Genomic DNA, 26,005 nt, shown 5'->3' with positions numbered 1-26,005 from the left:
GATGCCACCAACAGAGACACGAGGGAGCCCAAACTGGACAACTACAGAGCTGGGTTCCGGGCAGGGGTGGGGTTGGGGATGGCACGAGGGAGAGATGGAAAACTGGCAGAAGGGACAGCCCTCTGGCTGGGGCACCAATCTGGACCAGGTCGGACCAGGCCCCTGGCCAGGGGCAGGTGGCCATGCCCCGCCAGCATCTCAGTAGCCTCCATCTAATCCTCTCTAACAATGAAGTGACCAGACCGAGGCCGTTTTCCAGGACTGCTCTGGCTCGCAGTCACACGTCCACATACGCACACATGCGCGCGCGCACGCACGCCCATGTGCACGCACATGCATTCACACACACACGCATGCACACACACACACACACACACACACACACACACCCCTACGCACTCAGCTACACCTGCGCATGCACACACGGCCATATATTAACTCTGATTTACAAGTGCACCCTAGCCAGAGGGCAAACGGGAAAGTCTTACTCTTTAGAGAGGAATGACCACCACCCCCCGCCAGTAGCGCCTGGGGTGACACGTGGGAACACAAGCATCCCTCAGGACCTGGCCCCTGACTGCACCCCCCCACCCCGGGCCAACCTCCAGGAGGCAGAGCTCCCTGTCCCCGCACGCACAGGGAGGCCAAGACCTCCAGGCAGAGGGCCAGGATCCACCCCGGTGACCTGGTGACTGCGTGAGTAGGAGCTCCGGGCAGACTCCCAGGCTGGTCCCAGCGCTGCCCACCCATGGACACCTCTTGGAAAGCTTTGGGGGCAGCAGCCTTGGGGAGTGCATGAAAGTCTTGGGCAGGCGGAATCTCGAAGGAAACTGAGTCTCGGGATGTCGCTGTGTCCTCTGAGGAGGGGCAGGCAGGGTGTGGCTGGCTTGGCTGAGGTGGGAACCCAGAAGCTGCTGCTGCACAAGGTGAGGACGAGGAGGGGCCCTGCTGTCAGCAGCGTTGGAGGCGCCGCGGAGGGGCGGAGGCTCCCCCTGTGCTCCTCGTCTCAGGGGGCCAGGCTGTGCCAGGGGGCACGGTCTCAGGACAACACTCGGGCCAGAAAGTCCTGCGGCTCGAGGGCAGCCCCTGCCGCTCCTCCCGCCCAGCCTGTCCTGTGCCCTGTGGCCTCCTCCAGGGCTCTGTCTGCTATTTGATGAAGTTCTTGATGGTCCACCTCTGTCCCGTGCAGCTGCGCAGGATGAGGTCGATGCCTGCCAGGCCGCGGTTCTCCACCTCCAGGCAGCGCCCGGTGCCCTTGTTCATGATGGCTCCGTTCTGGGGTCAGTCGGAGAGAGAGGAGAGAAGGACAGAGACGGAGACACAGAGAGAGAGAGACACACACACACACACACACAGCGACAGAGACACAGGGACAGATGAAAAGAATGGGTGGAGAGAACGTGAAGACAGAGAGAAAGTCAGGTTTGCAATGTCCTCACATGACCTCCCATGGGGACAGCCCTGCCCAAACTGCCTGCCCATGGTGGGGGAGGGGAGAGAAGGGGTGCTCCCTGGGAAATGCTGGAATCCAGAAGAAATAAATGCGTTTTCCTGAGTTAGATGGGGGTCCCAAGTGCCCAGTATGGATATGCAGGGACCCAGAGAGGCGCGATCCAGAGGTTTGCCTGCCCTCCTCAGTCCTGCTGACTGAAGGACCTTAGCAGATTTCAGCCACCCCACCCCACCCCAGGAGAGATCATGGCCCAGCCTGCCCTCACGACTTCAACACCCCACCCTGAGCTCTGGGAGCCGCGTCTGGCTCTTTGGTGTAGACCTATGGTGCCCTTGGTGGGTGTCAGTGGTCTTGTCCCAGACTGGCAGATTTTCAGTTCCCTTGGCGGGTGCCCATCACCTGGCCTTCCCCTTGACCTGCAGTGCCTCACGGCTCTGGGTGCCACCACCATGCAGCCCTCACCTGGATGAAGTTCCAGCGCTTGGACAGACTGCTCTTGACCTTGTCGCAGTCCAGGAGCTGAGGCAGTCGGCTCTTGGCACTGTCCACCAGGCAGCGGGTGTCGGGTAAGAGTGTGGTGGTCCCCAGGGCTCCCAGATGCAGGAAGCCTTCCTTGGTGTAGCGCGCCAGCTGCAGGGAGAGGAGAGAAAAGGAGAGGAGAGCACGGAAGGGGAGGAGAGGAGAGGAGAAGGGAGGAGAGGCGAGAGAGGGGGAGGAGAGGGAAGAAGGGAAGGTGGAGAAGGGAAGAGGTAGAAGAAAGAAGGGAGGAAAGGATGGGGAGGGGATGGGAAGTCAGGGGAGGAATGAAGAGGCGACAGCTTCAGTACTGGGGGCACAGCCACAGGCTCACCAGGCTTCTGTGAGCCTGAAGTCCCTGCCACCCACACAGCCCCAGGCTCCCAGGAAGCTGCCCCCAGGAAGCCCTCGGCTTACTGAGCCTGAAGACCATCATGTACCTGGGCTACACCCTGGATTTTTTGAGCATGCTAAGTGGTTGAGGACTCACCCTTCCTGCCTGCAGCCTGGGTGCAGGCTAAGAGGAGCACAGAGAGTCAAGTCAGCCAAAGACAGGCCATTGGAGCTGATCTTGAAAAAACTGCCTCTTGGCTGAGATCTCCAAGCCCACTCAGATCGGGACTGAGCCTCCTCCCCCCCCAGCTCCCCAGTTTTCCAGTAGCTTGGCAGTCACAGCCACCAACTGCCCCTGGCACCAGGTAATCTCATCAACAGCCAAGACCCAGAGACTATAAACTAAAGCTTCTGGAAGAGAATAATGGCAGAATTTCCTGAAGGGCGTGGCCACATTCACAGCCACGCAACTTCTTATACCCTAGTCCACTGATGTACCTAAAATAGCACACATGTGTTTGGTTTTAACATACTTGCTTGTGTTCTCTTATATACAGGCTTAAATGCCCCTTGAATGAAATACAACAACCCTCAAACACTTCCCTCTTATTGTGGTGGGAAGATGCTCGCTGGTTGGGTGGGTGTTTGAATATTATCTGTAATGAACTATTGTGATTTACTTCATGAAAATAAAATGCATAAAATTCGCAAAAGAAAAAGAAAAAGAAAAACTGCCTCTGCTTCCATGGGCTGGGCCAATCATTGTATAAGAAGTTGCGTCTCCATTGCCTCTGCCCTTGGGGACCCGCAGGAATGCCAGGATCCTGCTGCAGAGGACCCCAGAGGCCAGCCCAGAGTCAGACACACACAATAAACAGCCTCCAGCCTCACGTGTATGAAATGCATGACTACAGCAGTGGCGAGATGCCGCATTTCCAGCATGTGTTTCCATGTCGTAGAGGCCAGCAGGAGACAGGCTCTGGAAGAGGTCACTCCTCCAGACTCTCTGTGCTCTGTCTGACAGGGCCTGGGCTACACTCACTTTAGAAACCCACCCCGGGGAAATGATCCCAACTGTGAACAAGAGTTTGTGGACAGGGTATTTATCCCAACATCACTGATGAACCAGTGATTGCAACAATATTAAAGTCGTTACCAAAATTCTGCAGTGTAGTTATTACTGCCCAATGTTGCAACATTATGATGAAAAGGAAGAAATGCCCCCTCCCATGTAGCACGGTGGGCCTCTACTTCCAGTGCATGCAGGATGCTGGAGAATATATAGCTCAGCCACAGCCTTCACTCTCTCTCCGTGTCCACAAAGCACAGAATTCCCCTCAGAACCTGGAGCCTACGCCCCCAGCCCTGAGTACTGGTTGGCGCTGTGTCTTGCTTTTGCCAGCAGAGTGTGGCAGAAGTGAAGACGGGCATGAGTTCGCTCCTAGACTGGATCTTGACCTTTGTCCACTTCCTCCAGCAGTGAGCCCAGGTTGGGGTGCTGGAGGGTGAGACACACAGCTCTAATGCACAGCCGAGAGATGCTGCCTAGATCAGTCAGTCCTGAGCCGACATGCTCGCTGACAGATGCACGGATCCATCCGGTCCAGATCACCAAGACTCAGAGGGCAGAAACGTGCTACTGACCCACAGTCCCTGGGCAAGAGTCAGTGCCACCGAGTTTTGGAGTGGTGCTTATGCAGCCGTAGCCGATGCAGGGATGCTTTTGTCTGCTGCGTTGCACCAGAGGACCCAGGCCGGATGATGGGCCTTCCTGCTCCACCCTGCTCATGTTGTTTAAGCCCTAGCATGCTACTCTAAACACAGGCAACCTGTCTCTGGTGCTCCAGCAGGGGCAAGGACCATGTGTAGCTCATTTTTGGATAGGAGGAGAATCAACCCCCACCTCATGGGCTGCAAATTTGTCTGTGGTTGAGCATGTCTCCATGGGAAAAAAATAAGCACCCACATTTATTTATTTATCTATCGACTTTGGGGTTTGGGGGTCTTCCTGGCTGTGCTGGGACTTATTCCCAGCTCTGCGCTCAGGGATCACTCCTGGCGAGTCTCCAGAGATCAGGCTCACTCTGCAATGATGCCAGTACAGGTTGGTGAGGCGAGGCTGGGGACAGTGAAGCCCCATGGTATGAGTGGAGATAGGCTGGCATCATTTTATTCCTTTCTAATTAAAATAATTGTTTGTTGAACTGCACCATGCTATCTCAGGTTGGCTGAGAACAGCAGTACCCTACCTGCTACCCTCTCGGCCCCCAAGGCAAGCACCATTTTACTTATTTATTTATTATTTATCCTTTTTTTTTTACAAAGGTAGTTTATTTTTTATTTTATTTTATTTTTTGCTTTTTGGGTCACACCCTGCAATGCACAGGGGTTACTCCTGGCTCATGCACTCAGGAATTACTCCTGGCGGTGCTCAGGGGACCATATGGGATGCTGGGAATCGAACCCAGGTTGGCCGTGTGCAAGGCAAATGTCCTACCCGCTGTGCTATTGCTCCAGCCCAAGGCAAGCATCATTTTAAAGCTGTTTGCACCATGACATTTTTTTTCTCCACAACTCAGAGAGACTCTAGAACTCTCCCCATTCTAAGTATGAGAAAAAAAAGACCTGGGGACATCTGGTCACCTGGCTGGCCCTGCTCTCTCTCCCTGTGTCCTGAGAGGCTGCCCAGTGCCTTGTGCTGGACCACGCTCGAAGCAGAGCTTGGAGCAGGGTGTCTGCCCTGGGGAGGGGTCTCAGCGGGTCTCTGCCCCTGGGGAAACTCCTCAGAACCCCTGCTCTGACCTCCAGAGGGGAGCTGCTTGCTCCTTCAAAAACAAGCCAAACAAGTGACAGGAGTTCATTAAGTGCCCTTGAGAGAGAGGCGGTTAACGTGCTCTAAACCCAAATTAGTTCCAAATCAGAGTAATTGTTAGAGGCAAAATCGTAAGAGAATCAGAAACCCTCCTCCCCTCCCTAAACAATGTCTCCCTGAATCTATTTAAATGCACCAAATGCAAAGTGATGAATGACAGTTCACTGCCTTTATATTCCGGGAAAGACATACACAGCTGCTTATTGAAATTATGAATCAATCTATTATCCAGCAGGCAAATGAGTAGCGCGAAGAACATTAATTAACTGAGCATATCTGTGACCCAGATGTTTAAAGAGCAAAGCTAAACGCTGGGAGGAGGGAGATGCTCTCCTGCTCAGCCCTATTAGGGTGGAAACAATGGGACCCTGCTGTTGGGACCTGCAGAGGCCAAAGCTGGCCCAAGTCAGACAGAGGCTGTGTGAGGGAGGGACTAGGGGGGAGGGGCTTTGTGAGGCAGGGAGTGGAGGAGGGGTGTGTGAGGTATGGAGGGGCTTTATGAGGTAGTTAATGACAGGGGCATTGTGAGGGCTGGAGGGGCTTTAAGAGGTGGTAGTAAGGGAGCAGCTATGTGAGGGAAGGACTGAAAGGCGGAAGCTTTCTATAAGGGGACAGATGAACCTTGTGAGGAAGCGACTGGGAAAGAATGGGTGATGTGTGTGAGAGAGGGGCTAAAGGAGGGAGGAACTGTGTAAAGGAGAGAGGGAAACAGGGAGGAACTGAGGAAGGAGCTGTGTGAAAGGGGGACTAAGGGAGTAAGGGAGGAACTGGAGGAGGGACTGAGGGGGGACTGAGAGTGTGATAAGGGAGGAATGGGGGACTGAGGGAGGGCCAAGGGCGAGCTGAGGGCGGGCCGAGGGCGGGCCGAGGGAGGGCTGAGGGAGGGCCGAGGGCGGGTTGAGGGCAGGCCGAGGGCGGGCTGAGGGAGGGCCGAGGGCGGGTTGAGGGCAGGCCGAGGGAGGGCCGAGGGCGGGCTGAGGGCGGGCCGAGGAGGGGCCGAGGGTCGGCCGAGGGTGGCCCGAGGGCGGCCTAAGGGAGGGCCGAGGCCGGCCGGCGGAGGGAGGGTTGAGGGAGGGTTGAGGGTGGGCCGAGGGCGGGCCGAGGGTGGGCCGAGGAGGGGTCAAGTGCCGGCCGAGGGCGGGCCGAGGAGGGGCCGAGGGTCGGCCGAGGGTGGCCCGAGGGCGGCCTAAGGGAGGGCCGAGGCCGGCCGGCGGAGGGAGGGTTGAGGGAGGGTTGAGGGCGGGCCGAGGGCGGGCCGAGGGCGGGCCGAGGGAGGGCTGAGGGAGGGCCGAGGGAAGGCCGAGGGAGGGCCGAGGGCGGGCCGAGGGTGGGCCGAGGAGGGGTCAAGTGCCGGCCGAGGGCGGGCCGAGGAGGGGCCGAGGGTCGGCCGAGGGTGGCCCGAGGGCGGCCTAAGGGAGGGCCCTGGCCAGCCGGCGGAGGGAGGGTTGAGGGAGGGTTGAGGGTGGGCCGAGGGCGGGCCGAGGGAGGGCCGAGGGAGGGCCGAGGGAGGGCTGAGGGTGGGCCGAGGGAGGGCTGAGGGAGGGCTGAGGGAGGGCCGAGGGAGGGCCGAGGGAGGGCTGAGGGAGGGCCGAGGGAGGGCCGAGGGCGGCCGAGGGCGGGCCGAGGGCGGGCCGAGGGAGGGCCGAGGAGGGGCAAAGTGCCGGCCGAGGGCGGGCCGAGGAGGGGCCGAGGGTCGGCCGAGGGTGGCCCGAGGGCGGCCTAAGGGAGGGCCGAGGCCGGCCGGCGGAGGGAGGGTTGAGGGAGGGTTGAGGGTGGGCCGAGGGAGGGCCGAGGGCGGGCTGAGGGCGGGCCGAGGGCGGGCCGAGGAGGGGTCAAGTGCCGGCCGAGGGCGGGCCGAGGAGGGGCCGAGGGTCGGCCGAGGGTGGCCCGAGGGCGGCCTAAGGGAGGGCCCTGGCCAGCCGGCGGAGGGAGGGTTGAGGGCGGGCCGAGGGCGGGCCGAGGGAGGGCCGAGGGCGGGCCGAGGGAGGGCCGAGGGCGGGCCGAGGGCGGGCCGAGGGCGGGCCGAGGGAGGGCCGAGGGCGGGCTGAGGGCGGGCCAAGGGCGGGCCGAGGGCGGGCCGAGGGAGGGCCGAGGGAGGGCCGAGGGCGGGCTAAGGGAGGGATTGAGGGTGGAAAGGAGGATTGGTGTGAGGGTCTGGGGAATGGTCTAAGGGGACTGAGGATGGGTCTGAGGGGACTGAGGAAGGGTTTGAGGGGACTGGGGAAGGGTCTGAGGGGACTGAGGTTTGGGTCTGAGGGGACTGAGTATGGGTCTGAGGGAACTGAGGATAGGTCTGAGGGGACTGGGGAAGGGTCTGAGGGACCTGAGGATGGGTATGAGGGGATTGGGGAAGGGTCTGAGGGGACTGAGGAAGGGTCTGAGGGGACTGGGGATGGGTCTGAGGGGACTGGGGATGGGTCTGAGGGGACTGAGGATGGTCTGAGGGAACTGAGGATGGGTCTGAGGGGACTGGGGAAGGGTCTGAGGGGACTGGGGAAGGGTCTGAGGGGACTGGGGATGGGTCTGAGGGGACTGAGGATGGGTCTGAGGGGACTGGGGAAGGGTCTGAGGGGACTGGGGATGGGTCTGAGGGGACTGGGGAAGGGTCTGAGGGGACTGAGGATGGGTCTGAGGGGACTGAGGATGGGTCTGAGGGGACTGGGGAAGGGTCTGAGGGGACTGGGGATGGGTCTGAGGGGATTGAGGTTTGGGTCTGAGGGGACTGAGGATGGGTCAGAGGGGACTGAGTATGGTCTGAGGGAATTGAGGATGGGTCTGAGGGGACTGGGGATGGGTCTGAGGGGACTGAGGATGGGTCTGAGGGGACTGGGGAAGGGTCTGAGGGGACTGGGGATGGGTCTGAGGGGACTGAGGTTTGGGTCTGAGGGGACTGAGGATGGGTCAGAGGGGACTGAGTATGGTCTGAGGGAACTGAGGATGGGTCTGAGGGGACTGGGGAAGGGTCTGAGGGGACTGAGGAAGGGTCTAAGGGAACTGGGGAAGGGTCTGAGGGGACTGGGGAAGGGTCTGAGGGGACTGGGGATGGGCCTGAGGGGACTGAGGTTGGGTTTGAGGGGACTGGGGAAGGGTCTGAGGGGACTGGGGATGGGCCTGAGGGGACTGAGGTTGGGTTTGAGGGGACTGAGGATGGTCTGAGGGAACTGAGGATGGGTATGAGGAGACTGGGGAAGGGTCTGAGGGGACTGGGGAAGGGTCTGAGGGGACTGAGGTTTGGGTCTGATGGGACAGAGGATGGGTCTGAGGGGACTGAGGATGGTCTGAGGGAACTGAGGATGGGTCTGAGGGGACTGGGGGAAGGGTCTGAGGGGACTGAGGATGGGCCTGAGGGGACTGCGGAAGGGCCTGAGGGGACTGAGGAAGGGTCTGAGGGGACTGAGGAAGGGACTGAGGGGGGATTGAGAGTGGGAGTGAGAAGGAACTGAGGAAGTGACTGAGAGAGGGAGGGGCCTTTTGAAGGAGGGACTGAGGGATGGAGGTGCTATGAGAGGCAGGGACTGAAGGTGGGTGGGCAGATAGGGACTGAGTGAGGATGAGGCTCTGGGGAGGAGCATGCTGGGGGCTGAGTAAGAGAGGCCTATGTGAGAGACTGAGTTTGAAAGGTGCTCTGGGGAGGAACTCTGTGTGGGGGTGAGGGTGGGATGAAGGCAGAGTGCGTGATGCTAGGAATATGGATCGAGGTCTTGGAGGAGGAGCCGTGTGTGGGCAGGACTGAGCCAAGCTGGCCACTGTTGGGACTGTGGCAGGGCCCTGCTGGGTCGCTGTTCTTGGGAAGCACCTTCCCAGTTCTATTGGCACAGAGAGCTGGCAATGGAATGATGCTAAAATACTAATAGACAACAGCACCTTCTTCTCCCTCAAGAAGAAGGACGGTGAGTGAGGGACTTGATGTGGGCCACTATCCACTGCTGCACTCTTGGGTGTCCCCAGGGGAGGCCTTGTCTCCTACTTTGGGAAACACTGTTCTAGAACTTTCAGTCTTTCCAGACCTCAGTGCAATTCTGTGCCCTCTTTGGAACCCTTCTTCACTTTCCTCCTTGGAGCCACATGCCCCTGCCTTCCTGTTTTCTCCCCTATTTCCTCCCCATTTGCTCCCAGTTTCCTTCCCTGTAGTCTCTGCCTCTCCCCTTCTTCAGCCAGAGAAACTACAGACATGGGGAGGTCTGGATGTCAAGACAATCTTTACTACAGTACAGAGCTCTGTTGCCAGTCCTTTGCCCGTCTTTTGTCCTGGAATTTCTCCCCTGTTCCCAACACCTCATGATAGGACTTCTGCCCCACCCTCTGGAACTGCTGGTTTCAAATTGCTAATAGTTGCGAGTCAATTTGTCCTCAGTTCCAGCTTTGTGCACCCAGCTCCCCACTTGATTCTCACCAGAATGTCCAGTAAGTTATCCAAATGGAGTCCATCCTTTCTGTGTCCCAGAATCCTACTGCCTGTTTGCCCAATGCCTGTTTCCTGTCGGTGAAGACAGCCATTTCCAGTGGCTTAGATCAAACGTGGGGGCTTCCTCCTCTCCATTTTCCCTGGGCCCCCATCTTCAGTGCACTAAACCCCTACTGCCGCCTCCCTGCTCTAACTCTTTATCTCTCACCCAGGATACACAGCACGCTCATAACAGGCCTCCTGGCACTCACCAGCCTCATTGGCATTTTGGTAATGCAGCATTCCCAGCGATTGCTTTCAAAATGCTCTATATGTAGAATGATGCTGCTGTGAAACAGAATGAGGCTGTGCCTTTCCTTACTTCGAAACCTCCCACGTCACTCAAACCTGAAGCCATCCTGGGAGATGACAGGACATGGCCGTTGCCCGTCCTTTGCCCATCGTCCAGAAGAGCCTGGGGAGTTGGCTCTTGAACACCGAATGCCACCGCCGTATCCTTCCCACGTGCGGGGCCACCAACCGCAAACCTTTCAATCCTTTATCTTTTATCATCTTGTGTTGTGAAAACTCACAGCTGGCGTCCCTGGGTGGGCGTGAACCCCCAATTGGTGGGCATCTAAAGGTAAGGTCTGCATCGGTGGAACCCCACTTACAGAGGTAAGTGTGAGAACAAATTTTTGGGTTACTGGGGACATTGAAGTCTTAGCTATATTCGCCCACTCAGAGGAGAGTGGAATAGTAGATTTTTTTAGGGGGCTGGGAGTTAGAATCCTAGCAGCAGTCACCCACTAAGATGGGACAGATTCTGGGTCTTCCAAGGATCTTTCAGTTTTTCTCAAGACAGACTGAATAGACCAAGCTATTTCTGGATTTGATTCAGTATCTCCCGTGCAGAACAGAGGACCCAGAAGACTGTATTTCTAGAGACCAACTCCGGTCCTGCTTTGAAGTAGTTTATGAACTAAATCCATGGTTACCAGATGAAGGGGCTCTACAGACCAAGATTTGGAAAAAAATTAAGAAAGGTGTCTTCATGACATCTAAAGAAGGGACTAATATCCCCATGGAACTGTGGGTTACATGGGAGGTTATTAATTCTATTCTCCTGTTTTGGAGATATACAGTTGAGGAGGAGAATATTAGGGATAAGAAGCCCTCAGCTCCTCCATACCTAAGTCCCAAAAGAGATGCAATGTGTTTCCACTGTAGCACTGTAGCACTGTCCTCCTGTTGTTCATTGATTTGCTCAAGTGGGCCCAGTAACGTCTCCATTGTGAGACTTGTTGTTATTGTGTTTGGCATATCAAATACACCATGAGTAGCTTGCCAGGCTTTGCTGTGCAGGCAAGATACTCTCGGTAGCTTGCCGGGTTCTCCAAGAGGGGTGGAGGAATCGAACCCAGCTCAGCAGCGTGGCCACGCACAAGGCAAACGCCCTAGCGCTGTGCTATCACTCCAGCCACATTGCATCAAATTAAAAATATTTCTGATGCTGGTGAACTAATGTTCCCTACGGAGAGACCCTCATCTCTTCCATATAACTCCACTTCCAGTGCATCAGATGAAAGTAATGTGGATGATGAGTCTGCTGCCACTTCCTCAGATTCTGAGTCTGAGAGTGACTCAGCCAAGTGGCCTCCAGACCACTTGGGGCATGCTCCCAGTCACCCAGTCCAGCTGGAGGAGAAGCAGCCTCCATTTTATCAATGATTAAGAATGGATTTACTCAGTCATTTCAAAAAGGCCTGTGCTTTGTACAGACCTACATGCCTGTACTGTAAAAAATATAAGATGGTGTAAAAATGCCTATTGGGAACTCCAAGATTTTCACGTGGTTGCTAAAACATGCTTAAGCCCTTCTCAGTATATGCAATGGAGGATGTGGTTCAGTGATGAGGCCAAAGCAAAACTACATGACCTAAGGTCATGCTGGACAAAAACTTTCTGGGATTAAATTGATTTATGAGATGTTAATAGGTGAAAGGAAATGGCACGACCCAAAAAGACAAGTCACCTTGCTTCATGCTGTTTTTGCTCATGTCCGTGAGGCAGCCCTGTGTACTTAGGAGAAGACTGATGCAGAAGCTGAATTTAACGCAACCATATGCAGACTTTATAGGGAGGTTGATGGATGCAGTTGATAAGCAGGTTAAGTGTAAAGTGAGTCAGCAAAATCTGTTGAAACAATTGGCTTTTGAAAATGCTAATAAGGATTGCCAGGCTATTCTGGGAACCATTAAGGAAAAAGAGGACATAATGGGGTACATGAAAGCTTGTTGTAATGTTGGCTCTGTTAGACATAAGGTGCAGATGAAGGCTCTTGAGGCCTATGCAATAGAGACAAGCTCAGAAAAGATGTTTTAAGTGTGGGAAATCAGGTCACTATTGAAAGGATTGCAGGGAACCCCTTGCTTCTTTGAAAGCACCACCCTGGCTCTGTGCACAGTATAAGAGGAAAGCACCTCCCGGGGCCCTGTCCCCAGTGTAAGAGGAAAAACCACTGGGTCAGGGACTGCCATGCCAGATTTGAGGCTATGGGTAACCAATCTCGGGAAACCAGCAAGGGGGCCAACCCCATTAAACCAGGGGACGTTCTGGACTGCAGCCCCTCTTCCCAAAATGGAATCCCAGAGCTCCAATCAGTAGATTCAATGCAGCCAGCCACAGCAGGAAGCACAGCCTTGGATACTTCCTGCCCTGATCCAGTTACTATAACCCCTCCCCAGTGTTCCTATAAATTAAATTCTGGTGTAAAGGACCAATCCCATGAGGCACTGTAGGCCTACTCTTGGGAAAAGCATTTTGACTATTATGGGAATTACTGTTCGTTTTGGGGTCATTGATTCTGATTATACTGGTGAAATAGTAATTGTTATTATGGTGCCAACTGTTTGGACATTTGATAAGGGAGAGCACATTCTCAGGTTCTCTTACTTCCTTTTGTTATGCCTCATTAATCCACTCTCCCTAGCAGGGGAGGTTTTGGTAGCACTAATCTTTTGATTGCCTATGTTGCCCGTCTGAGGGAAGGTAACTCTTGAGGTTCATGGGAAGAAATTTAAGGGGATGGTTGACTTGGGAGCTGATGTTTCTATCATCTCTACCCAATATTGGGCCTGTAACTGGGCCATGCAGGCAATACCCTATGGTTTGCATGGAGTAGGCTTGATGCCTTCTTCCTCTGTCTGGCAGAGTGCCAGATGGTTAAAATGTATTGCTCCCGAGGGCATTACAGCAACTTTCCAGACCTATATAGCATCCATGCCTCTGAATTTATGGGGACCAGAGTTACTTGAACAATGTCAAGCAGAGTTTAGAATTCCCACTCTGTGTCCCCCTGTAGCTTCTGATTCTGAGGCCAACCCTTTTTAGTGGGGGAACACTACGGCTTTATGCCAACATGTAGAATGTTGAAACAAAAACAAAAATGAAGTATTTCCCCACTTTAATGTATCGAGGAAACTCCTCATAGGAGGAAGAGTCTATGCTTATATTTTAACAGGTAACAGACCCACAAAGAAACCTTGGGTTCTGCTACGTCTCATCAGGAGATGGATTCATTCCCTGAATTCAGCCCTCAAATCGCCAGAGACTACTCAACCCTCTAAACTTCAGTCAGTCAAACCAATTTCAGCTGGAAGTCACAAGGAAATCGAAGGAGTCAGCATCAGAGAAACTGCAAGAAAAGTTCTCTAGCTTCTTCACAAGATGGCTGTGCCATTTCTGACAATTTGTTAGACTTCTGATTGAAGTTCTCCAGAGACTCAATGCTGTGACCACTACCATTGTTGCCAGAACAACTTTTCAAACCTCATGGAGACAAACCTCATCTAGATGCATGATCTCGTCATAATGTGGCAAAATGACTCTCACCACCTCTGGACTGTGCAGATTACTGTCAACCATGATGTGGAATAATGATTGGACACTTTCTTTCTTTCTTTCTTTCTTTCTTGGATCACAATGGGCAATGCACTGGGGTTACTCCTGGCTCTGTTACATGCAATTCCATCAAGCAATAATAATCCCAAATTGAACCTGGGTCTGCTGTATGCTATGCAAACACCCTACCCACTGTGCTATTGCTCAACTGATAGCACACTTTCTAACAAAAACATCTCTGGGTACAGGAGTGGGTTGAAATTTCAATGTTTTGTGTTTTATAAACAGAAATGTTGGGTAACACTGGATTGTCCTTGCTGCTCCCGCAGGGAGTTTAGGGTTTATTGAGTCACTACCACAACAGTGCAACTGAGACATACCCACTTCCATCAAGCACTAATAATCCTAAATTGCTTTTGTCTCTCCTTTATGTCATTTATATGGTTTATTTAGCAATATCCTTTTCATATAGACACAGGAAGACAATTGATGCTATGCTGTGTGGCATGGGAGTTAATTGACTCCAAAAGTAATATTTACTTCTGGACATTCATATTTACTTGACTTAAGCCTCAGTTGCCCTTAGTTCCTAGCACTCCAAGAGCAGGGTCCCGACAAGGTACTGGATGGACTCAGGATAAGCTGTGAGCCACCCTGGCATCGAAATGGGCCAGGTCGAGTGCCATAATACTTCACTGTCATGTATCACTGTCATCCTGTTGTTCATTGCCTCGAGCAGGCCCCAGTAACGTCTCCTTAGTCCTAGCCATGAGATTTTAAAAAGTCCCACATTTGAGGCTTTTTCAGGGTCAGGAGAATGAGACCCATCATTGTTACTGGTTTTTGGCATATTGAATATGCCACGGGGAGTTTGCCAGACTCTGCCGTGGGCAGAAAACTTTTGGTAACCTGCCAGGTTCTCCAGAGTAAGACCATAATACTTAACTATAAGTTAAGAGCACGGTCGTGGACAAATTCTGTCATGACCCCAAAGAAGTAACTGAACAAGGACCCTGCTAAGGTTAGGAAAGGCTAACCTGGCCTGAGGACTGTGGTCTGGAATATATCTAGTGAGCTGTCCCCAGGAGGAGCCAAACCTTAAGATTAATATATATCTTATTGTGCTTTTTATGCTGTGCAAGTTCCACCCCTGTGAAAAAGAAATTGATCCGAAGTTCCAGGTTTTCTTGGATCTTAAGCCAATTTTCACATTAGTGTAGATTTTTCGGACAAAGGCACTGTTCCCATGTAACCAACTGCTCCACACATTATCCCCAAGGCTGTGCTAGGGTGGCTGGGGGCTTGCCCATCTTCTTTCAAGTCCCACCTTCACCACATACTCCTTAACCCCCACAACTTTCCTTCTCTCCCAACACTTGCTAGAGACCTGGTAGTTTCCTTATTTATATATTATGTGCTGGTGCCCTCCACCAGAAGGTGAGAGGTGTAAAGGCACAAGGTTTGCTTCTGTTTCCATGCATGGCTCTGTCCCTGAGAGAGTGCCTGACACAGGGGAAGGGCTGGGTAATTCCTTCCTGACTCCATAAATGAAGGACACGGTCTTCCTGGGCCCCGCTGCTTACTCAGGGAGCAGGCAGGCTGAGCGGAGGCTATGAGATGTCCGATCATACTGTGAAATACACTAAGCAAGGGGACAAAGTGATAGCACAACAGGAAGGGTGCTAGCTTTGCATGTGGCAGACCCAGGTTCGATTCCCATATCCCATATGGTCCCCTGAGCACCTCCAGGAGTAATTCCTGAGTGCAGAGCCAGAAGTAACTCCTGAGCATCACCGGGTATGACCCAAAAAGCCGAATAAATAGATAAATAAATATGTTAGGGGGAAAAAAAAAGCACTAAGTGTGCCCTGAGAGCTGGCCCAGGAGAGAACCTGTCCAGAAGACGAATGAAAGAAGGCTTCCCAAAGGAGAGGGCACTTCGTGGCTGCTGGAGGGACTCAACCACCAAGAAGTGATGTGTCACTGCTGATGGGGAGGAAGTGGAATCAAGAGACACCGTGCTCTCTGGAATCCCGGGAAAGGGGCCCAATGAAGACCATGTGAACTGCATAGTGGCCTGACGACGGGGTGCACTCGGCCTAATGGAAATGAGGAGGTGATGAAGAGGAGCTGAGCTGACAAACTTGAGAGACGCCCCACGATGATCCCACTCTCCTGGCAAAGAGGCCTCATGGAATGGAGCTAAGGGAACATCTGCTGAGCAGTGGACTTCCTTAGTTTCCTGTTCTCTTCAGTTTGCCCACCAGACTATATCCATCCTTTCCCTTGCTCTATTTCCTGTGTTTTAGAAGTGTTCATTACAAATTACCCCTTGATTTAAATATATATTTAATATCTATTAATTATGTTTAATATTAATAATTATTAATATATTTAATAAATATATATCAACCTCTTTCTGTTTTTTATTTTTGGTTCACACCAGGAGATGCACAGGGGTTACTGGCTCATGCACTCAGGAATTACTCCTGGTGGTGTTTGGGGGACCATATGGGATGCTGGGAATTGAACCCGGGTCGGCCATGTGCAAGGTAAATGCCCTACCCGCGGTGCTTTTGCTCCAGCACCCAACCTCTGTTTCTTAACTGAAATCACACTGCTGGTTTTGATGTGAACTTCTGCCTCCTCCCAACCTTTCTGATCCTGTGGGCGTTAGGTACAGGCTGGTCTGTTTCTGTTTTTCTTATTTTTCTTTCCTTGGATTGGCTGTGTTTGAGTTTGCTTTTTGGTAGTTATGTATCATTCTATTTTCCATTCACAAATTTAACCACTAGCAAAATCTCATGGTATTCATAATGCTTTATTTTTTAATATGAAGGTCACATGCAGCACTGCCCAAGAGCTTGTTGCCTGTATGATGTCAAGGGTTATTCCTGGAGGTGCTTGGGGAGCCATGGTCTTCCACATGCAAATAATGTGCCTGTTGACCTCTCTCTGTTCTCAAGAAACAACCTCATTCCTCTGCTCAATTTGCATGGAGCAGGCAAATGAGGACATTGGGGGATAAATTCCAGGACCTGGAACATGCAAGGCAAATGCTCTACTGCTGAGCTACATCCGTGGCTCATCACACGCACTCCCATGTGGTAAAATTCGAGGAAATTAGGATGCTAAGCTTGATCATCTTCCCAACTGTTCAATCTTTTGATTATAAATTTCCCTGTGCTAAATTTGCCCTTATGTAGACGGAAATCTGCTCAGGTTCATCTGTAAACTGCCTTGTTTAGCGTTTACTCTGGCCTTGAGACAGTCCTCTGGGGACAGTCTCCTGGTGTCCATTTCTGAGCAGACCTTCGGAATTGTCTGTGGTAGAAAACTATCAGTTATTCCTTAAATCTGTCTTGGCAGATCTGCCCTGTGACAGAAGCTAATGGGTGGAACCACTTCTCACGTGCTAGGGAAAAATTTTGAAGTTATGGTTCTTGTAACTGATCTAGAATCTAGCTCTGGTAGTGGAATACTTCTCATGCTATGCTACGGAGGTATCTCTTCATCTCATCTCACAGAGTCATAGCCTCAGTCCCATTGGGAAGGGATGTCTGAGGCATCATGCTCAGAGGAGAATCACATGTTCACGCCCCGGGTGCCCGAGAATTGTGGATTTTCCTTCTCCAGTTGAGGGACAGACAGCCTCCTCCCTATCTTACCGGTGTCAGTCACGAACCTCCCCAGGCTCTCAGCCTGCAGACTGGAGTCACCTTCACCCTCCTTCCTTCTTCCTCATCCACAGGGCGACAGGTCCTATCTTCCCTACAGACATTTCCTTAGGGAACTCAGGGTGAGACTGAAGGTGTCCCCACCATGACTGTCTGTCTAGCCCTGTAGGTTCAGGTCCTGTCAGCCTGGAAACTTCCACTGTCTGCCAACCCAGGAGCAAACCTTGACCATGATTTTCCACAGTGGACCCGATGGACCCTTCCAGGATTTCTTGTTTGGCCTGACAGAGGACTCAAAACAAGCCCACCGTGTGCCCTCCTTCCCAACAGTATCTCCCTCCCTCTGCCTGGGTGCCACAGGCAGAGGGAGGAAGACCCCTCACGAGCAGGGTCTCAGGAATGCGCCTGGCTTTGTGGCAACATCCTGCTGCTTTCAGAGAGCAGCATGCTACCCATTTGTACATGAGGACCCAGAGAAGGATCTCACAAAGCACAAATGCTCTATAAATGTCTTTTGAATTAGATGGGATTATTTTAGGTTTGGCTGCTGGGCCCAAGAGGAGAAATGAACGTCATTATCCACAACCCTAATGCATTAGGAAAAAACCTCTGAGCTCAAATACAATTAATTCTCATTTAGGAGGGAAAAAATTTTCTATTTGAGATGATCTAAGAGGCACACACGACTATTAACCCACATTTAGCAGCCTTGAGGGAAAACTAAAATATTCAGGTTATCGCCAGATAAACAAGAACCAACTAAATAACTGTGGAATGACTGGAACACAGTGAAATCCATTGAATTGTCAATAAAAACTTGGCTTGCAATTGCTTCCACATTAAGGATCTTTCTCATCACTTTAAAACCAGGCCCAGACAGTGCAGAAATCCAAGACTAAATGAAAAGTGTAGTTTTCCCAGCTTTTACTCGGGAGGCAGAAAGATGGGTTCCATTGACTAAAACCAGCCTTGGGTGAATTTATTAGTTATTGGGTAGAAACTCCAAGAATGGCTTCTGGTGACTGCATGTGAATATTCTCCAAAAGAAACAGACCTGCTCGGTCCCTGTCCTGGGCATGTGGAAGGAAGCCAACCTGGATGCAGGCAGGCACAGCTGCCCTCAGCCTCAGAATAATCCTGGTCAAAACCCAGGTCTGTCAGCAGAAACTGCAGACCCCCAGATGTCTCCATGGCAGATCCCAAGCCAAATATAGAGAGAAAAACAATGCAAAATTATTCAAAGTGGACAAGTGGGAGGAGCCAGGTTGAAGAAAGGAGGGCAGTGGGGTGGGAAGGGAGAGAGGTAGCACTGTAGCACTGTTGTCCCATTGTTCATTGATTTGCTCGAGTGGGCACCAGTAACATCTCTATTCATTCCTGTCGCGTGCTAGTGTAGCATCTGCTCGCTCCAGGAACACGAAATGAGACTTGTTGTTACTGTTTTTTGGCATATCGAATATGCCACAGGTAGCTTGCCAGGCTCTGCCATGCGGGCTGGATACTCTCGGTAGCTTGCCGGGTTCTCTGAGAGAGACGGAGGAATGAAACCCAGGTCGGCCACGTGCAAGGCAAATGCCCTACCCGCTGTACTATCGCTCCAGCCCAGGGGGAGACGTGAATGGTGATGACTGGGAAAGCAGTTTCAAGTGTGTGCCCTTGTCAATACTCATCCAACGGGACACTTTCAATAAAAACAGTCAATTGTCTTCAGTACCTTGTACTTCAATCAAGGGGTGGTAAGAGTATTCCTGGAGCCCAGAGGTGGGCTCCAGAGCCAGATTTGCTCTCCACAGAGCCAGTTCGAGTTGTGAGATGGCCCCAAGGGTAGCCTCCTACCCTCGCACTTCTCCTTTCTCTCCTCATGACTCAGAGAGCTTCCAGGAAGTGTCCTTGCTGCTTAGATAGGTGTGTGCTAGGAGATAAGTATGGGTCAGGAAACCTTGCACTGATTGTCCTGAAGAGCTGGGTCTGGGGGTGGATGGATCTGAGAAATTGCTGAGGGGAGTGGGAGGGCCCAGCACCTGGTGACCAGTTGTGTGGAGAGCTGGGGCAGGGAGGTGGGGCTTGGTTGGAGGGTCCTCTTGGACCCTGAGAATGTTGAGTCTGGAAGTGCCAAGTGAAAGAGAATATTGTAAGAAGTGCAGACCCCCAAGAATGTGAGGGAATTCCTGAGCACAGTTCAAGTTCATTCTGAAGCACAAGTTAACTTGCAGGCGAGTAAAAACTCTCCCATTCAGTAAGACATCTGCACACACACACACACACGCACGCGCACGTATGTTTCTGGTCTCTGTGTGTTGAATACGAAGGGCAAGGGGGTCTGTGTGGAAGTGCCACAAACCCCAAGCTTTATTCTCCACAGGGTCTGTCTGAGTTAAATCCATCATCTGTCTCATTGTGCCAATAGGATCCACACTTGAGGTGTCCTTGTGGGTCAACAGAGCAGAGAACACCCTGGGGCTCCCGGGGACTAAGCTGGATTACTTGCCCCATTACTGACTGGAACAGTTTTATTTACTCTGGGGGATTCTGCTTCCAAGGTGGGCCACAATAAGGTTTGCATCATAAGGTAGTTTTGGAATTAAGTAAGTTAACAAGGAGGGAGCATGAAGCACATAGAAACTCTGGTCTCCTGCTTTCCCCAGGACTCTTCTCTCTTCTTTTTTTTTTTTCAGGGTGAGACAACTTTATATACCCTCCTTGCAGCCCCAGGGCCTGGCCTACAGAGCTCTGGTTCATTTACAAGCCTCAGGCCACAGTGTCTGTGTGTTGGGGATGCTGGCCAGGGCTCCCCCATAGGTGCTATCTCATCACCATAATGCTTTACTAAAGGGCAGATTCATATGCAACTTGGGGGGATGGGGATGGGACAGAGTATTTTTTTTTATACAGATAAGGAAAGGAAGGGCTCATGGTACCCCAGATCAAACTCGCCGGATCTTTGAAGGCCAGGAAGGTCTGCAAAGCAGGACAAAGTGCTCTTTACATGGGGCTGGGGGCGGTTAAACTGTCTGCCTTCTTTGACACCGTTTGGGGTACCAGCACTACAGCTGGTAGCCTAGCTCATCAGCTTGTTGGAGTGGGACTGTGAGTTACTTGTGGGGGCCTCCTGGTCAGGAAGGGCTGCTCTGACACTATCTCCCCAACTCTCTTCATTTCTCTGCTGTGATATAGACCCCAGATGTCCTTCCTGGAATGACTGGGCTTTGGGTGGGAGTCCTGGTGGTCAGCTCTGCATCCTCACCTCTGCTCTCCCCCCTCATGGCTGGGAGCTTCCCTGGGCTTTCTGCAGGGGAACACCTGACTGGGGTCCATGGTGGGGTGGGTGCTGGCAGGGAGCTTTGCAGCCAGGCCAGGCCATTCCAGCATTGCTGCCATCTTCTCTCGCCATTTCAGCTCCAGTCCTATGGAAAGTTAACTTTAGAACAATTTCCCCACTGCAGTTGATGGACCCCTCAGTATTCACCCTCCACAGCGCACATTAAAATGAGAAACAAGCAATATCTGGTCTCTCTCCAGGGCTCACAGACTGCTCATCTTCCCTCCTTGTCGAGCTTCCAGAGTTTTCTTCATGTCTCTAGTTCCTGGGCCCTTTCTCCCCTGTGCCAAGTCCGAGGTAGCTTCCTCTCCAGGTCCAGGAAAACTAGCCCATCTTGGTTCCTTTGTCACAATATCACCTCAGGTGGCACAGCTGAAAAGACCGGGCTCCAGGTGGCTGGCTTTCACTCCCCCTCCCTGACAGTGTGCCAACTCCCAGTCCACCCCTGTCATCTGTACATTAACCAGTTCAGCCCTCTTCATTTCCCTGCTGTGATGCAGATCCCAGGTATCCTTCCTGGAATGACTTGGGTGGGAGTACTGGTGGACTCTCCTCACACTCCAATTTCTTACTTCTGCCAGTCCCCAGCACCAACTTGGAGATCCTGGCTTCCTGAAGGACCTCACGGCTCACTCCTAACTCACAACGCTGCCTACAAAAGTCATCTGCCTCCCTCAAAATCTGTGTCCTCAATTTCGACAAATGGAGCCCCGAGCAAGCAGGGACTTTAGTGTCATCTGAGCCTCCCTCCCAGCAAACTCCACCACCCACGCAGCCGACTCCACTTTCTAAGCAGTTGGTAAGAACACTTATGTCACAATAGGTTTAGACTCATAACAAACTGCAAAAATAGTACCGAGAGTTCCTGTGTACCTGATACCCGGCTTGTCCTAAAGTTACCAAATTATATAACCTCACTCATGATCAGAGCCAGGAGTCCCCCTGCAGCCTCCTCACTGCCACCTCGCTCTTCCCTAGGGAAAGAGCTCTATCGTCCCACGAGGCAGTGACAATGATATCCGTGTCTATTCTTGTCTTCCCTCGGGCCGCACGAGGCTCAGTCCTTCCTGGAGTCAGTGACGTGGACTTTGGAGGAGGGAGGCTGTTTGGGATACTGGATGCTATCTCGCTAGATCAAGGGGATGGTTGCAGGGTTTGAGCCAGAGAAGCAAACTGGGCTGCGTCTTTCTTCACCTGAGCACTGAGGTCTAGCCATCCTGCCTCGCTGGGTTAGCAGAACATCTTTGGGGCTTTTCAGCTGTAATGTTGAGAAAGCATTCCTGACATTTCCCCCCTGTTTACCAGGTGAGAGACATTGAAACTAGGCTAACATCTCACTTTCTATTTTATTTCACCCACCAATTTTGACGCCCAGAGATATTTCTGGATGGTAGAGGTTATTAACCACCATGATGATTCCTAAGGGGAATTACTGTCTCCTACCTCCCTCTGTATTGATTGATTGGATTTCTGGGAGGGGTGAAAATTGTTCCCATCTTTTTATGACATCTTATTATCTCATTCCTACTTTGGACAAACTTGCAGGCTATCGAATGTAGCCTCTCCACAGGGCAGAGTCTGGCAAACTCCCCGTGGCGTACCAAATATGCCAAATACCAGTAACAATGATGGGTCTCATTCTCCTAAAGAGCCTTGAATATAATCTCAGGGCTAGGATGAAAGAGACGTTACTGGGGCCTGCTCGAGGCAATCGACGAATAACAGGATCTTTATTGAGGATCATGAATTATTTTCTAAGAATTAGTCAACTATATCATTTTATCCCTCCCTCTCTCCCTCCTTCCCACCATCTCCTCCTCCCTTTTACATGACCTACAGATTTACAAAGTTATTATTCATTATTAAATTCTAGGCATACAATGTCCCCACACTTGTTTCCATTCCCCTCCACCAATGTTCCCGATTTTCTCTTGCTCCCAGCCTGCCTCTCTATGCCACCTGCCATCAACCACCCAGTGGCAGGCTTCCTATTGAAGACCAGTTCGCCTGCTCTTAGTTTCTTATTGCCTTTGGGCCTTTGTTATTCCCCTACAATGTTTCTTTATATCCCACATATGAGAGCAATCATTCTGGGTCTACCTTTTCCCTCTGACTAACTTCACTCAACACGTTACTCTCCAGATCCATCCACATAGTAGTAAATTCCATTCCTTCCTTCCTCTTTTCTTATAACGGAGTAGTATTCCATTGTGTATAATGTATTACAGTTTCTTTATCCAGTCATCTGTTATGGGCCACTTAGGTTGTTTCTGGGTTTTGGTTACTGTGAATAGGGTGCAATGAACATAGGAGTGCAGAGGTCTTTTCTGCATTGTGCTTTTTGGGCCTTTGAGGGTAAATTCCAAAAAGTTGAATTGCTTGGTTTTATAGAAGTCCAATTTCTAGTGTTGTGAGAAATGTCCATATTGTCTTCCAAAATAGCTGAACCGGTTGACATTCTCACTAGCAGTGAACAAGGGTTGCATCTCCCCACCCCTCCAGCACATTCCCCCCAATCACATTCATGCCAATACTGGTTGTTGCTTTTTTTGATATGTGCCAGTCTCTGTGGTATGAGGTGATATAAAATTGTTACTTTGATTTTGAGTTCCCTGATGATTAGTGATATAGAACATTTTCCCATATGCCTTTTGAGAAACTTTCTGTTCATATCTTTTCTCATATTTTGATGGGGGTAAGATGATTTTTTCTTGTAAAATTCTTAATATAGATAAAGTATACTATATTATACAATAATTATATACAAAGCACTCTGTAAAATTCACAATATATCTTGGATAATAACCCTTTTTTGGATGAGTGGTGGGCAAATAATTTCTTCTAACCCGTGAGCTGTCTTTTGATTCTAGTCAGTTTTCCTTCGAAATGCAGAAGTTTCTTAATTTAATACAGTCTCATTTGTTTATCTTTGCTTTTACTTGCTTGGACATTTGGTTTATCATCCAAAAAGATGCTTCTAGTTTCAATGTCATGGAGAATTCTATGTTTTTCTCTATGCAACTTATAGATTCAGGTCTGATATAAAGGTCTTTCATCCATTTATATTTGATTTTTGTGTAGTGTTAGGAAGAGGTATGGATTCCCTTTTTGTTTGTTTGTTTCATGTGTGCCCAATCAGATTTCCCAATACCACTTGTTGAAGTCAACCTGTGATGTATTCGATATGCCAAACACAGTAACAACAAAAGTCTCCAATGGAGACGTTACTGGGCCTGCTCGAGCAAATTGATGAACAACGGGAGAACAGTGACAGTGACAGTGACTTGTTGAAGAGGCTTTTCTTGCTCCACTTCAAATTTTTTCTCTTACTTGCTCTACCTCAAATCCTCTCTTCTTACTGAAGATTAACTGGCCATATACCCGAGGGTCTGTCTCTGGATTTACAATTCTATTCCATTGATCTGGGGGTGTGTCTTTATTCCAGTGCCACCAGTGTCACATTATATTAATTTTTACTACTTTGCAGTACAGTTTGACGTTGGGCAAAGTAACGTTTCCCATTTGTCTTTTTTGTGAGGTTTGATTTGGCTTGTTTTTGGGAGAGGGGTGATATTATTACATAAGAATTTTAAGAGTGTGTTTGATATATTTCTTTGGAAAATGTTATGGGTATCATTAGAGGGACTGCATTGAATCTGTATAGTGCTTTAGGTAATATTGCCATTTTGATGATGTTAATCCTCCAAATCCATGAGAAGGGAATGTGTTTTATTTTATTTATGCCCTCTTTTCTTATTTCCTTAAGTAGTGTTCTATAATTTTCCTTGTAGAGGTCCCCCTTTTCTAGGCTTTTTTCCTAGGTACTCGATTTTCTGAGGCACTATTATGAATGGAATAATTAAAAAATTCTCTTCTGTTTCATTATTTTCATATATTAAAGTCATAAACTTTTGTGTATCAATTTTGTAGCTTGTCATTTTACTATACAAATCTATTTTCTAGGCATTCTTTTGTAGAGTCTTTAGGGTTTTCCAAATATAGTACCATATCATCTGAAAATAGTGAAAACTTCATTTCTTCCATTCCTGTCTGAATGTCCTTAATATTTTTTTCTTGCCTAATTGTGATGGCAAGTACTTCCAGTACCATATTGACTAGAAGTAGTGAGGAGAGTGGACAACCTTGTTTTGTACCTGATCCTAGAGGGAAGGATTTTTAGGTTTCCCCTCAATAAACATGTTTGCTGGGGCTTGTGGTAAATGGCTTTGACTGTGTTGAAGAAAGTTCCTTCAGTTTCCATTTTATTGAGTTTGTTTGTTGTTTGTTTGTTTGTTTGTTTGGGAGCCACGTTCTGAAGTACTTAGGACTTATTCCTGACTCTGTGCTCAGAGATCGTTCCCTTTCATTGTTTGGGCAAGACTATATGGTTGCCGGGATTGAATTCAAATCAGCTGTATGTTAGGCAAGTGCCTTAGCTGCTGCACTATCTCACTGGCCCCAATCAAGAATAATTGTCTTTCTTGTCTTTCTTTCTCCTCCTCCTCCTCCTCCACCTCCTCCTCCTCCTCCTCCTCCTCCTCCTCCTCCTCCACTTCCTTCTCCTCCTCCTACTACTCCATTTCTCCCTCCTCTTCCTCTTCTTCCTCCTCCTCAAGGAATGGGTGCTGAATCTTCTTAAAAGCTTTTACTGTATCTATTGATATAATCATAATTTTTATGATTTTTCTAGTGTATTGCATGTATTGACTTATTTATGTGAAAAATTGGCCATGGTTTATGATATTTTTAATGAATTGCTGGATTCTATTTGCTAGTATTTTGTTGGGGATCTTTGCGTCTTTGATCGGTATGTGATTTTCCTTTTTTTTTTTGTGCTGTCTCTGCATTTGATATCAGGGTGATTTTTGCTTTGTAGAAACTATTTGAGGGTGTTTCTGTTTGTTTGACTTCCTGGAAGAGCCCCAAAGGGATCAGCAGGGGCTCTTCTTTAAAGGGTTGAAAGAGTTCACTTGTAAATCTATCTGGGCTGGGACTTTTGTTTTTGGTTAGATTTTTGATTACCACTTTGATTTCCTCAATAGTGTTAAGTTTGTTCAGGTTTTCCATATCTTGGTTTAGCCTTGGGAGGTTATAGGAGTCCAAGAATTTATCCATTTCTTTTAAGTTCTCTCATTTTATGGCAGTTAGGTTTTCAAAGCAATCCTTGATGATCCCTTGAATTTGTTTTATCTATTGTGATGTCTCACTTTCATTTTGTTTTGGTTAATTAGGATTTTTTAAAATCTCTCTTTCTCTTTCTTCGTGACTCTCTCTAGTGGCTTATCTATCTTTTTTATTTTTTTCAAAGAACCAGCTCTTGACTTTATTAATCTTTTGAACTATTAAAGATTCCAATTGATTAACTTCTGCTCTAAGTTTTATTATTTCCTTCCTGTTTTGGGCCCCTGGTGTGGATCATTTTCCAGTTTCATAAGCTGTGCAGTAAGGCTATTTATGTGGGCCCTTTCTTTCTTCTGGTGAATGCTTGCATGGCTATTAACTTTCCTCTTAACACCACTTTTCTGTATCCCACAAGCTCTAGTAGTTC

General features: G+C 50.1%; 1 protein-coding gene across 1 annotated transcript in view; it reads right to left on the bottom strand.

Annotated features, from left to right (window-relative positions):
* Positions 1-715: 715 nt before the first annotated feature.
* Positions 716-26,005, bottom strand: part of GALNT17 (polypeptide N-acetylgalactosaminyltransferase 17) — a 465,458-nt gene continuing 440,168 nt past the window's right edge. The window contains exons 10-11 of the mRNA XM_056137608.1: positions 1,916-2,083; positions 716-1,275 (exon numbers count right to left, since the gene is read on the bottom strand). Of these exons, the coding sequence (XP_055993583.1) occupies positions 1,147-1,275; positions 1,916-2,083 (297 nt within the window). The 3' untranslated portion in view covers positions 716-1,146. The remainder of the gene's footprint in view (positions 1,276-1,915; positions 2,084-26,005) is intronic.

The sequence above is a fragment of the Sorex fumeus genome, unplaced genomic scaffold (genome assembly GCF_029834395.1).
Source record: "Sorex fumeus unplaced genomic scaffold, SorFum_2.1 ptg000126l, whole genome shotgun sequence".
Lineage (NCBI taxonomy): Eukaryota > Metazoa > Chordata > Mammalia > Eulipotyphla > Soricidae > Sorex > Sorex fumeus.
The sequence above is the reverse complement of the archived record's forward strand: the minus strand, read 5'-3'. Positions and strand labels throughout refer to the sequence as shown.